The sequence below is a fragment of the Pan paniscus genome, chromosome 11 (genome assembly GCF_029289425.2).
Source record: "Pan paniscus chromosome 11, NHGRI_mPanPan1-v2.0_pri, whole genome shotgun sequence".
In the NCBI taxonomy this organism is placed as follows: Eukaryota; Metazoa; Chordata; class Mammalia; order Primates; family Hominidae; genus Pan; species Pan paniscus.
The window spans coordinates 11,540,972-11,554,288 of NC_073260.2; the positions used below are offsets into that span (position 1 = coordinate 11,540,972).

Sequence of the window (13,317 nt, forward strand, 5' to 3'; positions counted from 1 at the left end):
TCAGCTCACTGCAACCTCTGCCTCCCAGGTTCAAACAATTGTCCTGCCTCAGCCTCCCGAGTAGCTGGGACTACAGGCATGCGCCACCACGTCCAGCTAATAATTTTTGTATTTTTAGCAGAGACGGGGTTTCACCATGCTGGCCAGATGGTCTCGACCTCTTGACCTCATGATCCGCCCGCCTCAGCCTCCCAAAGTGCTGGGATTACAGGCGTGAGCCACCGTGCCCGGCCTCCATGGCTTCTTGAAACCAGCCACAGTTCCCTCGTCTGTCAAATGGGTATAATTCTCCATCACAAGGTCTCTGCAAGGGGGTCTGCAGAAAGCACTGCCTGGCATATGGTGAACAGGCTTCAGTCTGGTCGTCTTCTCATCTCACAGACAGGCCACCTGAGGCGCACAGGGAGGGAGGGACTTGTTCCAGGCCACACAGCCAGGCTCCCTCTACACAGTGCAGGTCCCTGACCACCAGCAGCCCCTCTCTCCGTCTCTGCTGAGGGAGCAGGGGATCAAGGGTCAGTCGAAGGCTTTGCCATTTCTTTAAAAAACAAAGGCTTTAATTCACTCCAGCCACCCTCTGTCCCGCAGTGTCCCAGGCAGAGGCCCTCTCCCTTCCCAGAAGGCACTGGGAGGAGGAAATCTACCACCCAGCACATGGCAGGACCCAGGGCCTGGCCAGGCAGCGCACACAATAAGCTGGGCCTGAGCCAGGAGGCAGGCGGGGTGTTGGGGGAGACAGGCTGAACGGCCAGGCCACTGCAACAGTGAGAGACCCGGGGAGCCCCCCTGCTATCTCAGCCAGGAGGAAGGAGAGACCAAGGCACAGAGCCTTACAAAAGACATCCTCTCCCGGCCTCCCATCCCAGAGCCCTGGTCCCTAGGCCAGTCTAGACAGAACCAGGAAAGCCAAAAACAAAAGGCACCTAGTATGTAAGTTCATGGGGAGAACGCAGGCAGGTGTGGGAAGCTCCCACCTCCAACCCCGGGCCTTGGCTACTGGGACAGTGCAGGCTCCAGCAGCTTCAGGACACCACCCACCAGGTGCAGGCTGCCAGTGACTAGCACATGGATGGCAGCAGCCTCACGGAGTATGCTGGCCCCACTGTGAGCCACAGGGTGGGTGAGGAGGCCCTTTGGGGGACTAGGTGGCTGGAAGATGGGGTCTCGGCCTTGGCTGATCCATTGCAAGGCATGTGAAATGCAGCTGAAGACGAGGGAGCTGGCACTGCAGGTGTGGGGTGGGTGGGGCGCCAGAAGCAGGGATGTGGACCCACCGGGCTCTGGGCTGGGGGCACTCCAGAGGTCCGGGCTGGCCTGCTCTTCATCCAGGTGGTTCCAGTGCTGCTGGTGTTCCAGGCAGCGGAGCAGAACCTGGTCCAGTGTCACTGTGAAGTTCTGTTGGTCTGTGGGGCACAGAGAAAGGCATATCAGCGAAGGGGAGAGGGAGTAAGGGACAGGGGTGGAGAAAGGGGCGGGTGCACCGTGAGCACCTGCTTCGCACCACGCCCTTTACATCATCAGGCCAGCAGTCTCGGCTAGTGGTCTTCTCCATGGACACAATGAAGAAACTGAGGCTCAGGCAGGTTCAGTGACTTCACCAAGGTCACGAGAGGCAGAGCCAGACAGTCTGACTCCAAAGCTTTTGCCCACTAGGCACCCCTTCCCCACTCTGGCCTCATTGTCTCCATCTATAAAATGTACATCCAGCTGGGGACCATCACCAGGTGAGCATAGTTATTCCAGGCTGGGTGCGGTGGCTCACACTTGTAATCCCAGCACTTTGGGAGGCCGAGGCGGGCGGATCACCTGAGGTCAAGAGTTCAAGATCAGCCTGGCCAACATGGTGAAACCCCGTCTCTAAAAAAAAAACACACACAAAAATTAGCTGGACAAAAATTAGCCAGGTGTGGTGGCACACGCCTATAATCCCAGCTATACTTGGAAGGCTGAGGCAAGAGTATCACTTGAATCCGGGAGGTGGAGATTGCAGTGAGCTGAGATCAAGCCATTGCACTCCAGCCTGGGCGACAGAGCAAGACTCCATCTTATAAACAAACAAAAAACAAAAATTAGCCGGGTGTAGTGGCGCGCACCTGTAGTCCCGGCTACTCACGAGGCTGAGGCAGGAGAATCATTTGAACCTGGGAGGCAGAAGTTGCAATGAGCCGAGATGGCACCACTGCACTCCAGCCTGGGCAGCCTGAGTGACAGAACGAGACTGTCTCAAGAAAAAAAAAAAAAAAAAAATGCAGATTCCAGAACTCTCCCCAACCAGACTGATGTGAGGACTGGAGATTTTTTTTTTTTTAAGAGAGGGTCCAGGGTCTTGCTCTGTCACCCAGGCTGGAGTGCAGTGATGCAATCACGACTTCATGACTCACTGCAGCCTCCACCTTCCAGGCTCAAGCGATCCTTCCACTTCAGCCTCCTGAGTAGCTAGGACCACAGGTGTACACCATCACACCTGGCTAATTCTTCTATTTTTTTTTTATAGAGATGAGGTCTGGCTTTTAACTCCTGAGCTCAAACGATCCTCCTGCCAAAGTGCTGGGATTATAGGTGTGAGCCACCAAGTCCAGCCTGGGATCTGTAATTTTTACACTATTTCAAACTTTTTTAAACATGATACATGGTAAAAAACACATTTTACACTGCAACTCAGTACTCACATACTTATACATATGCCTGGAACAGACTAATCTTCACCAAACAGGACCTACCCTTACTCTGTGCAACGTACACTGGTATTTTCTATTCTACTCTATTTCATATAAAATAAAAAATGCTGGCTGGGCATGGTGGCTCATAACTGTAATCCCAGCACTTTGGGAGGCTGAGGTGGGTGGATCATTTGAGGCCAGGAGTTTGACACCAGCCTGGCCAACATGGAGAAACCCTGTCTCTACTAAAAATATAAAACTTAGCTGGGCATGTTGGCACATGCCTGTAATCCCAGCTATTCCAGAGGCTGAGACATGAGAATCATTTGAACCTAGGAGGCAGAGGTTGCAGTGAGCTGAGATTGTGCCACTATATTCCAGCCTGGGGGACAGAGTGAGACTCTGTCTCAAAAATTATTATTATTTTTTTTGAGACAGTCTCGCTCTGTCGCCCAGACTAGATGCAGTGGCGCGATCTCGGCTCACTGCCAGCTCCGCCTCCCGAGTTCACGCCATTCTCCTGCCTCAGCCTCCTGAGTAGCTGCGACTACAGGCACCCGCCACTACGCCCGGCTAATTTTTTGTATTTTTTTTTTGTAGAGACAGGGTTTCACCATGTTAGCCAGGATGGTCTCGATCTCCTGACCTCGTGATCTGCCTGCCTTGGCCTCCCAAAGTGCTGGGATTACAGGCGTGAGCCACCGTGGCCAGCCAAACATTTTTAAAAATAAAATTAAATAAAGTATACTTTGGTGTATAAAAGAGTATAAGTACACTAAAGTGTTCTTATACAGTAAAACAAATTTATTTCCTACCCCAAACCTCCAGTTTGGAAGCCCCCACTGTCTACCTCAGGGACCCCTGCTCATCCCCAGGGGCCATGCCTGTCACCTCTCACCTGCGTTGCCTGTGGATGACACCTCTGTCAGGTTAGGGCAGAAGACGGCATAGTCAAACTGGCAGGGCTAGAAGGCCAAGGGAAAGACTTGGCGTCAGACCCCTGAAAGGATGTCCACCAACTTCCATATGGCCCCCTGCGCCCACATCTCTGGAGATGCAGCCTCCCTGACAACTAGAATGATGCTGTATAAACCTAGCCAAGGTACTTCAGCACCCTGCCCCCATCTGCCTCAGTATACCCTGCCTGGCCTGTGGCCTGAGCAGCGAAGCCCCAACCTACTGTACAGACAGGGGAACAGTGGCCACAGGTCAAGGGGACTTGCTGAAGGTCACTCAGATAGTGAGGGGGCCCCAAATCCAGGCTGGAAAAAGGCTGTGGGTAAATGGGAGAGGTTCTGGATACAGCCTCAGCCTCCTGGTCTGTGAAATGGGAGATGATACCTAGGGGCCACTTCAGCCCTGACAGCTTGGGCAGCCTCAGTTTCCCCAAGCAGAGAAAGGCCCAATGACTCCTTCAACCAAACTTGAGAAGCAGGTACCCTTAGCAGCAACCCCATTTTATGGAGAGGCAAACTGAGGCTCAGGGAAATGCCACTTCTCGTCCAGGGTGATATGCTAGTGCCTAAAGGGGCATGACAAGCGAGTCCAGAGTCTACACCTTTAGCCACGATCTGGCCCTCCTCTTAAGCCTGGACTTGAGTCTAGACACGCGGGAATATGAGTAATGACCTATGACTGGCCTCCCCACGGCCCTGCAGCACCTGGCGGAACCAGCACAGGCACCTTGTCACATCTAATCCTCAATACAACTCAAGGGGGAGGGGATTGGCACCCCCCAGGGTCACACCGCCAGACCCAGGGCTTCAGGACTGCCTGCCGCCCACCCCCAAGTTGGCCCCTCACCTGCAGCAGCTTCAGCAGGGCCGCCGGGTCCCGGTCCCCGGTAGCATTGAAGAGCAAGACTCGAACCTCGGGGCCACTGCGACAGGGGTGAGGAGCTGGGTCAAAGGGCGCCGCCCGTTCTCCCTGCGGTACCAATCCCGTCCCCGCCCACGACCCCGCCCCTCCCCACGACCCCGCCCCGCCCCTCACCAAGATCCCGCCCCTCCTCGTGGGCCAGCCCCGGCCCCACCCCCAGCCCCGCCCCTCACCCGCTCGGCCTCTCGCGGCCCTGCAGCGCCTGGCGGAACCAGCGCACGCAGGCCTGCACGCTGCTGGCCGTGTGCGCACCGTCCAGGTACCAGGTGAGGGGCCCGCGCCGCAGCACCTGCGTCCGGCCCGGCCACTCCGTGTTCCGAAGCCCTGGGGGAGGGCAGCAAGGCAGTCCTCCAGGCCCTCTCCCACCCCCGTCCTCAATTCCGCACACACACTCCTGAGCCCGTTCTCCCCTGCAGGCTGCGCCCGCCCTCAACACTCAGGACCCCGGCAGCCCAGGAACTTTTTACTAGCACCAGTCAATGGCTTGGGCTTTTCGGCTGTCTCATCTGGTGGAATCTTTCAGGCAACCCTGAAAGGGCCTGCTATTCCCGTTTGACAGCCTGAGAGCCCTTAGCTGGGGCCGGGATGTGATGCGAGGTCGGTTTGTCTCCAGGACCTTGTCACTTGCCCTTGACAACAGGCGTGGCACACAGCGGGCCCACCATTTGCTGAAGGGGGTTAACAGCATGAGCACCTGCTGGGTGCTGAAAGCTTTGGGGGAGGCAAGAAGCAGATGACTGGATCACCATCCTCCAGAACCTCAGGGTCTGATGATGATGATAGTGACAGTGACAGCAGCTACCACTGGCTGGCACTTTATCCCACATTGGCCAGGCTCTGCACTCAGCACCTTAGTGATGTCACCTCAGCGAATCCCCACCACAGCCCGTGGCAGTGGCTCCTATCATCATCTACTTTGGCAGATGAGAAGACAGGCTCAGAAAGAGTTCATGAGCTCAAGGTCAGGGAGGTTTGCTGACATCAGAGTCCTTTCTCTTAAGCACCACTTCAAATTGTCTCTTATCTCCCAAACAGAAAACCAAAAAAAAAAAAAAAAAAAAATCTGAAGGGGCACAGACACACGCAGTGGTCCCAGCTGGGCAGGAAGGTCTAACTCACCGAGCCGCATGTGGGATGTGGGCTGGAACACGGGTGCCAGGGGCAGCTGCCACAGGAGCCCTGGCCTGGATGCCTTTGGCTCCCCAGCACCTGCGGGATGTGTGAGACCAAGTGTGTCCGGGACCCTCCTAGGCAGGCTCCACAGGTGCCACCCACCTGCCTGCCCACTCAGCTGCCCACTCACCATGGCGGTCCTGCCGCTGCAGCCAGCAGTGGGCCAGCTGCAAGGCCAAGGCGGCGTTGGACCGCTGATGCTCCCCCTCCAGGCCCAGGGTCAGCGGCGGCCCCCCTTCCTCGAGGGCCTCCAGCATCGGACACAGGTATAGAGGACACTGGGGGAGACAGGCAGGAGCGGGTCAGCAGAGGCCCTCCCTGACCACGTCAGCCCTTGCATCTCTCCCCTCCCCCAGCCACCAAGCCCTGCTCCCAGAACTGAGATGTGTTCCAGCAGGCCCGGCAGCTGGCCCAGCGTCCTCACTGCACAGATGAGCAAACTGAGGCCCCAGAGGATGCAGTGCCTCCTCAAACAGGAGGGACACACACCTACCCCGCCGCTGCCCCATTCCAATCAGACTTACTGAGATCTGCTGGGCTCGGTCCCTCAGCACTGCCAGGGGACCTTCAGGTTGGAGCACAGTGAAGGCAGGGACACCTTGCTGTGGAGGGAAGAAGGAGAGAGAAAGGGCTACCTAGCATCCTCCACACTCCTATCTCTGGCCCCCACATCCCTGGGTCTGGGCTACCACTGTCTCTCATCCCTCATGTTTCTTTTCTTTTCTTTTTCGAGATGAAGTCTCACTCTGTCACCCAGGCTGGAGTGCTGTGGCGCAATCTCGGCTCACTGCAACGTCTGCCTCCTGGGTTCGAGTGATTCTCCTGCCTCAGTCTCCCAAGTAGCTGGAACTACAGGCGTACACCACCACACCTGGCTAATTTTTGTATTTTTAGTAGAGACAGAGTTTCCCCATATTGGTCAGGCTGGTCTCAAACTCCGGATCTCAGGTGATCCTCTCACCTCGACCTCCTGAAATGCTGGGATTGCAAGCATATAAGCCACCATGCCCAGCCATCCCTCACGTTTCAATGGGGAAATAGTCTGGAGAGGAGACTCAACTTGTTCCAGTCACACAGTGAAGCCAGGATGAAAACGTAGACTCCCAGGCCTTCCATGTCTCTCCCTTCCCCCAGTCTGCCTGGTCACCTTAAAGATGCCCCCTTTCTGCCATGCGATCTTCTCCACCGTATCCCCCAGGAGGCTGGTGTGGTCGATGCCAAGAGAGGAGACTCCACACACCACAGGCTTCCTGCAGGGGAGGAAAAGGCCATGAGGCCCTGCCCTGAGCCACCAGGCGGCAGGTGAGGCTGTGCTCCTGGCTGCCACCCCTCGTCCCAAGCAACTGCGCTCACCTGATGATGTTGGTGCAGTCATAAGCCCCGCCAATGCCCACCTCCACCACTGCCAGGTCCACCTGTCAAAGACCAGAGGGCATGGCAGGGGATATGAGGGTGCCCAGAGGCCGCATGGAAGCAGGGAGCCCCCAGGCCTGCTGAGGTTCCCGTTCCCAAGGCCTCAGATGCAGGGTTCTAGGGAGAGGGCACACACCTTCTCTTGGAGGAAGACGTGGAAGGCCATGAGTGTCAGGAAGCGGAAGTAGGGGGGCATGGAGACACAGCTGCCATCCTGTGGCACAGGGACATGTCAGGGCCCAGAGCCCATGCAGCCCCTTCTCTGGGGAGATGGGGTGCTGGAACACGTAGCACCCCCAACCACACCCACCCGCCAGCCCTCCTGCATGGGGCACCTTGGTCTCCTCCAGCCGGTGGTAGAGGCGCCAGAAGTACTTGGTGAAGAGCTCAGGACTGATGGGCTGCCCATTGATGCGGATCCGCTCCCGAACCTGCACCAGGTGGGGAGAGCTGCCGGGACAGCTGGGGTCATCAGGACTCCCTTCCCGAGCGTCCTGGCCTTCCCCCACCCTGCAGGGACTGATGCTACTTGGCCTCCGTGCCTCACCTCTCCTGTGTCCCTCGGTTTGTTCCTGGTGCCCCATCCCCCCGGACTATCTGTAGCCCCCCAGTCCTCCCCATCTTCTATCTCCAGGCCTCTGCACCTGGCTCACCCTATTCACCACGTTGGTCTCAACTAAGACAGCCTCCTCACCCAGGCTGGTCTTGCACATTCTATGGGCTCCAACAGTCCCATACCAATCAGTCACTCTGCTGACATCTGTCCCACAATGTCATCTGTCTTACAGCTCTCAGAGACAAAGCCCACAACCAATGTTCAAGCTGCAGCCCTGGGCTGGCCCTCAAGGCCATGTGGGCCCAAGTTGAAGGCTAGGTTTTTATCCCAAAAATGATTGTAGTTTTTATTTATTTATTTTTGAGACAGGGTCTTGTTCTGTCGCCTAGGCTGGAGTGCAGTGGTGCAATCTTGGCTCACTGCAACCTCTGCCTCCCAGGTTCAAGCGTTTCTCATGCCTCAGCCTCCCAAGTAGCTGGGACTACAGGCACACACCACCACGCCTCGCTGATTCTTGTATTTTTAGTAGAGACAGGGTTACGCCATGTTAGCCAGGCTGGTCTTGAACTCCTGACCTCTGGTGATCCACCCACCTCAGCCTCCCAAAGTGCTGGGATTACAGGCATGAGCCACCGTGCCCAGCCAATTTTTTTGTATTTTTAGTAGAGATAGGGTTTCGCCATGTTGGCCAGGCTGCTCTTGAACTCCTGGCCTCAAGTGATCTGCCTGCTTCGGCCTCCCAAAGTGCTGGGATTACAGGCATGAGCCACCACGCCTGGCCCAAAAAGTGATTTTAGAAGACAGGTTGGTGCCTTATGTTTCAATCCTCAAAGCTACTCAGGTAGTAAGTCCTCCTCTCCATCTCTTTATTTGAACAAGAACTGTTTAGGGAAAACATATCGGCTTGAAATGACCTTAGGCAGCTGATTTCAGAAGTTCGTGGTGATGGGCTTAGAAGACATGCGTGGCACAGGAAGAGTGATCCCGGTTCCACCTGGCCATCCTCTTGTGTAAGTCTAGACAAGTGAGACCAAGAGGGGGCGCTGCCCCAGGGCAAAGCCACAGTGGAGACTGGCCAAGCAGAAGGGCTCCTATCTGCAGCCCGCCTAGGAGACCTTAACGTGGATGGCACAAGCCACCCTTATCGTTTAAGCCCTTGCAAGGCAATTTTCTCCTTACTCTAAAGACATACTAATTGATAAATATCTCTATGTGATTTTAAAGTTATATATGGACTTTAAAATTTTTTCTTTTCATTTTTTTTTTTTTAATAGAGATGAAGTCTCACTATGTTGCCCAAGCTGGTCTCAAACTCCTGAGCTCCAGTGATCCTCCCACCTTGGCCTCCCAAAGTGCTAGGATTACAGTTGTGAGCCACCACACTCAACCTGGACTTTAAGTTATTAAAGAGACATCTGACCATCTGACTATTCCAGCTATGTAATTTTCTTTTTTTTTTTTTAAGATAGCAGTTTGCTCTGTCGCCCAGGCTGAAGTGCAATGGCATGATCACTGCTAACTGCAGCCTTGACCTCCCCGGACTCAGGTGATCCTCCCATGTCAGCTGCCCAAAGTGCTGGGATTATAGGCATGAGCCACCACACTGGACCTCCTGCTACATATTTAGTTTATACATTAAAGTTGCTGCCCCTTCCCCAATTTTTTTTTAATTATGAAAATTAAGGCCAGGCACCGTGGCTCACACCTGTAATCCCAGCACTTTAGGAGGCCGAGGTGGGCGGATCACTTGAGGTCAAGAGTTCGAGAACAGCCTGGCCAACATGGTGAAACCCCATCTCTACTAAAAATACAAAAATTAGCCTGGTGTGGTGGCAGGTGCCTGTAATCCGAGCTACTCGGGAGGCTGAAGCAGGAGAATTGCTTGAACCTGGCAGGCGGGGGTTGCAGTGAGCCAAGATCGTGCCATTGTACTCCAGCCTGGGCGATAGAGTGAGACTCAGTCTCAAAAAAAAAAAAAAAAAAATTAAAGGTTGCCATAAACATGGGCCAATATGGTAAGTGCTAACTGAATGTTTATTGAATGAATAAACACTGGGCAGAGAGACATGCAGCTGACCTCCTGGGGGTGACCCTGGTCCTGAAGCACTGGCTGGTTCCATAGCCCCCCAAGGGTCCATTGGGACAGAGACACCACATCCCCCCACAAGCCAGTACCTAAAGAATCCCGTCTTCAGGCCATAGCTTCGGAGGATACATTCCGTGAAGGCACAGGTGGAGCCCTTGAAAGAAAAGGGATTGTCTGGGCAGGCTCCACTCCACCAGCCACTTAATAGACCCCCTACCCCAGGGTCCTGCCCCTCACCTTCCCCTTCGTCCCAGTGACGTGGATGATGTTCAGCCGGTCCAAGTCCTCCACCTGGGACAGACAGACAAGGTCCCTGCCTCAGCTACGGGAATCACAAATGGGGGTGGGAGGTGGTCACAGGCCCTCTCTACCTTACCTGCAGCCCACTCCGTGCTAGGTACAGTTCCATGGCTTCCAGCTGTGTCTGAGGGTCACCCCGCTGGCGCTTCACCTGCTCCAGGTAGCCGGCATTGGTCTGCAGGGTATTGAGCATTCGCACGGCATCCTGGCAACCACAGTGCCCAGATAGCAGGTTAAGGCTCACTCAGGGTCCACAGGCACAGAGACAGCCCGCAGACCAGTGGCCAAGCCAGGGCAACAAGGCCAGTACCAGGCCTCCCTGCCATGCCAGCACTGTTAGCCTAGCCTGTAGGTTAAGCAACAGAGAGTATGGCATCTTTCCAGCTCTGGCAAAAATGGGAGTCTGGGGCAGTTCAGCCCCACCCAGGGAGTGCTACACAAAGAAGGTGGCATGACTAACGGGCTAGCCTTGCTTCCTGCCCAGGCTCCCCCGACTTCACTCCTGGGCCTTTGCCCTCATTCTCTCCAATGGGGTCCATTGCTATATTGCTCCCTGCCAGAGCGGGGCCAGAACTACAGAAGGTTGGGGTATTCGAATTCTGGAGTTCCCCGAAGCTCCATCCCAACCCTCATGACTCTGGGGTTCCACATTCCAACCCACAGAGGAGCAACTCAGAGGGAGGAGGGGTGTGCCAAGGGTCACTCAGCCAGGAAGGCAGGTAGGTACGGCTTCAGGAGGGTTCACAATGGAAGTGGGAGTGGGGGTGCTATTTCATTCCCCTTAAGCCTCATATTCCGTGCCTCCCACCCTCAGGACCTCAAGGCTGGTTGGAGGCCCCACCCTCATCAAACCAGTGCCACCCGCCTCACTGGCATCAGGGTCTGGTCTAGGGCAACCGGCTCTTGACACAGCGCCCGCGGACATTTTCTATTTTCCAGGTTCTGGGGCCCTCCACTACCCCTGATTCCTGCCTCTCCCCCAAATCCAGGCACTTGGATCCCCAATCTTCTGAATCCTGGACAGCCCACCCCCAGATCAATACTCCTGGATCTTTCAAGCCTGAATTCCTGAGTCTCTTCTCTACCCTCTTTCCCCCTCTCACTGCCGGTTCAGACTCCGGGATCACTGGAACTCCAGAAGCACCGCTGAGCCTCTGGGCTTCTGGATCCTAGCTCCTGTGCCCCTTCCCACTTCCCAACCCGGGGCGGGGACGCTATAGTCTCCGAATTCCCAGCCCCGGCGGCCCGGGCCCAACTTCCTGGTCCCTGTCCCCACCCCCAGCCTCCAGGATGTTCCGCCCCCCGAGTCCCCCAGTCCAGGGCTCCCGATACCCTCTCGGCTAGCGGAGCCCGGATGTTCTGCGGCTCAGCGCAGGCCCACGTGTCGTCGCGCCCAGGCCCGCTGGCCCGCCTGATACCTGGTACTCCATGCTGGGCTCCTGCGGCACCGGCCACGCGCTCAAGCCCCGCCGCGCCGCGACCTGGGTCGTTACGCCGCGCGCAGACGCTGCTGCCAGGAATAGAGCGGCGCGCAGGTGGCTCCGCGCCCGCGACATAGTCCCGGCGCCCCCGGCAGCGCTCTAGGCCCGGGCGGGAGACGCGCCCGCCCCGCCCCCAGCCAATCAGCGCAGCGTCGCCTCACCCCGCCCCCCCCCCCCGCCAATCAGCACCGCCCCGCCCCGCCCGCCATTAATCAGCACCGCCCCAAACTACCCCCGACCAGCCCCCTTGCGCCACTAAAAAGCCGCCCCTTCCCCGTGCACCATCCTGGTGAGGGGCAGGCCTCGGGACCAGGTTTATGAGTGCACGCTCCGGGGCGTCCCCTCCCTTAGCGAGCACGCACTCCTTTCGTCACCAACCTCCCAAGGCCCCCCGCAGCACGTCCCAAAATAGCCGGTCCGGGTCAGCAGCCCTCAGTCTCTGCCCCGAACAGGGATAGGATGACAAAGCTGCGGACACCTGGTGGACACCTCTAAACAGCTGCTGCCGTTTAGAGAACGGATTTGAGGGCCACCTGGGGATGGTGGGGCAGTAATCCTTCTTTTCTGTGAGGAGGACGCCTATTTGTCGTCCTGGAGTTTTCAGAGCTTTTTCCCATCTATTAGCTTCTTGGCCCCAACTGCTAGCATGAAAAAGTTGCATGGTGAAATCCTTTTGACAGCTGAGGCCCAGAACTGGGGAGGAGGAAGCTGCAAACAACCCACTACGGAAAATCAGTCTGATAAAAGGCAGCCCTTCAAATGATTGATGGAGTTTCCGTACCTCCTTCCCCTCTCCCTCTTCCCAGCATTGGGAGAAAATATTTATGAGAAATTGTTTGATTTCGAAATAAGCAAGTGATGTTTTGGGAAGAGTCTGTCATTGGCTGGACTTCTGCTCTTCACACACTGCTGGGGTGCCCCGACCCTGGCCCCATGGCAGATAGAGAAGTTCTTTCTTGGTTTCCTTATTTTTAGTCATTGAAACTTTCTCTATACATATGCATGTATATAGTTTAATGACTGCATAAAAATAATCAAGAGACTGGACGCAGTGGCTCACGCCTTGTAATCCCAACACTTTGGGAGGCCGCAGCGGGTGGATCATGAGGTAAGGAGTTCGAGACCAGCCTGGCCAAGATGGTGAAACTCCATCTCTACTAAAAATACAAAAATTAGCCGGGTGTGGTAGCAGGCGCCTGTAATCCCAGCTACTCGGGAGGCTGAGGCAGGGGAATTGCTTGAACCCAGGAGGCAGAGGTTTCAGTGAGCTGAGATCACACCACTGCACTCCAGCCTGGGTGACAGAGCAAGACTTTGTCTCGAAAATAATAATAATAATAATAATCATGAGGCTTTAAATATTTTTATTTTGCTTACTCCCTTCCCCCTCCCCCCATACACACACACACACAGTTCCTCCTCTGGCAATCCTATTGACGACTAAATATGTGTCCCATAGTTTTCTATGCTCATGAAACCAGACACACCTAGACATCTATAGGGTCTTGCCAATGCAGGTGACAATATTTTTGCATCTTAGCTTTTCAAAAATGTTTATTTTTAGAGACAGGGTCCCAATCTATAACTCAAGCTGGAGTGCAGTGGCACAATCATAGCTCACTGCAGCCTTAAACTCCTGCCCTCAAGCAATCCTCTCACCTGGGCCTACCAAAGTGCTGGAATCACAGGCATGAGTCACCATGCCTGGCTGCAACTTAACTTTCTTACTCAATGACAAGCTTATTATTTTTTTAAGACATTTACTTAGCA

At 55.4% G+C, this 13,317-nt stretch overlaps 1 protein-coding gene across 8 annotated transcripts; it reads right to left on the minus strand.

The window, feature by feature from the left end:
* Positions 1-91: 91 nt before the first annotated feature.
* FPGS (folylpolyglutamate synthase) lies at positions 92-11,706 on the minus strand. Of its 8 annotated transcripts, none has more exons than XM_034929120.3 (16): positions 11,485-11,693; positions 10,143-10,271; positions 10,004-10,057; positions 9,856-9,920; positions 7,460-7,574; positions 7,261-7,338; positions 7,065-7,126; positions 6,859-6,961; positions 6,236-6,313; positions 5,842-5,989; positions 5,658-5,747; positions 4,712-4,862; positions 4,464-4,539; positions 3,559-3,625; positions 1,275-1,403; positions 92-390 (listed from the first exon to the last, which is right to left on the minus strand). In XM_034929120.3, exons 1-16 carry the CDS (start codon positions 11,620-11,622, stop codon positions 371-373), a joined length of 1,503 nt encoding a protein of 500 aa, XP_034785011.1. In that variant the 5' UTR covers positions 11,623-11,693; the 3' UTR covers positions 92-370. The 8 variants fall into 8 exon arrangements, with proteins under 8 accessions (XP_034785011.1, XP_034785007.1, XP_034785006.1 ...); XM_034929116.3 differs by having other exon boundaries at positions 92-490; XM_034929115.3 differs by having other exon boundaries at positions 92-493.
* Positions 11,707-13,317: the final 1,611 nt, after the last annotated feature.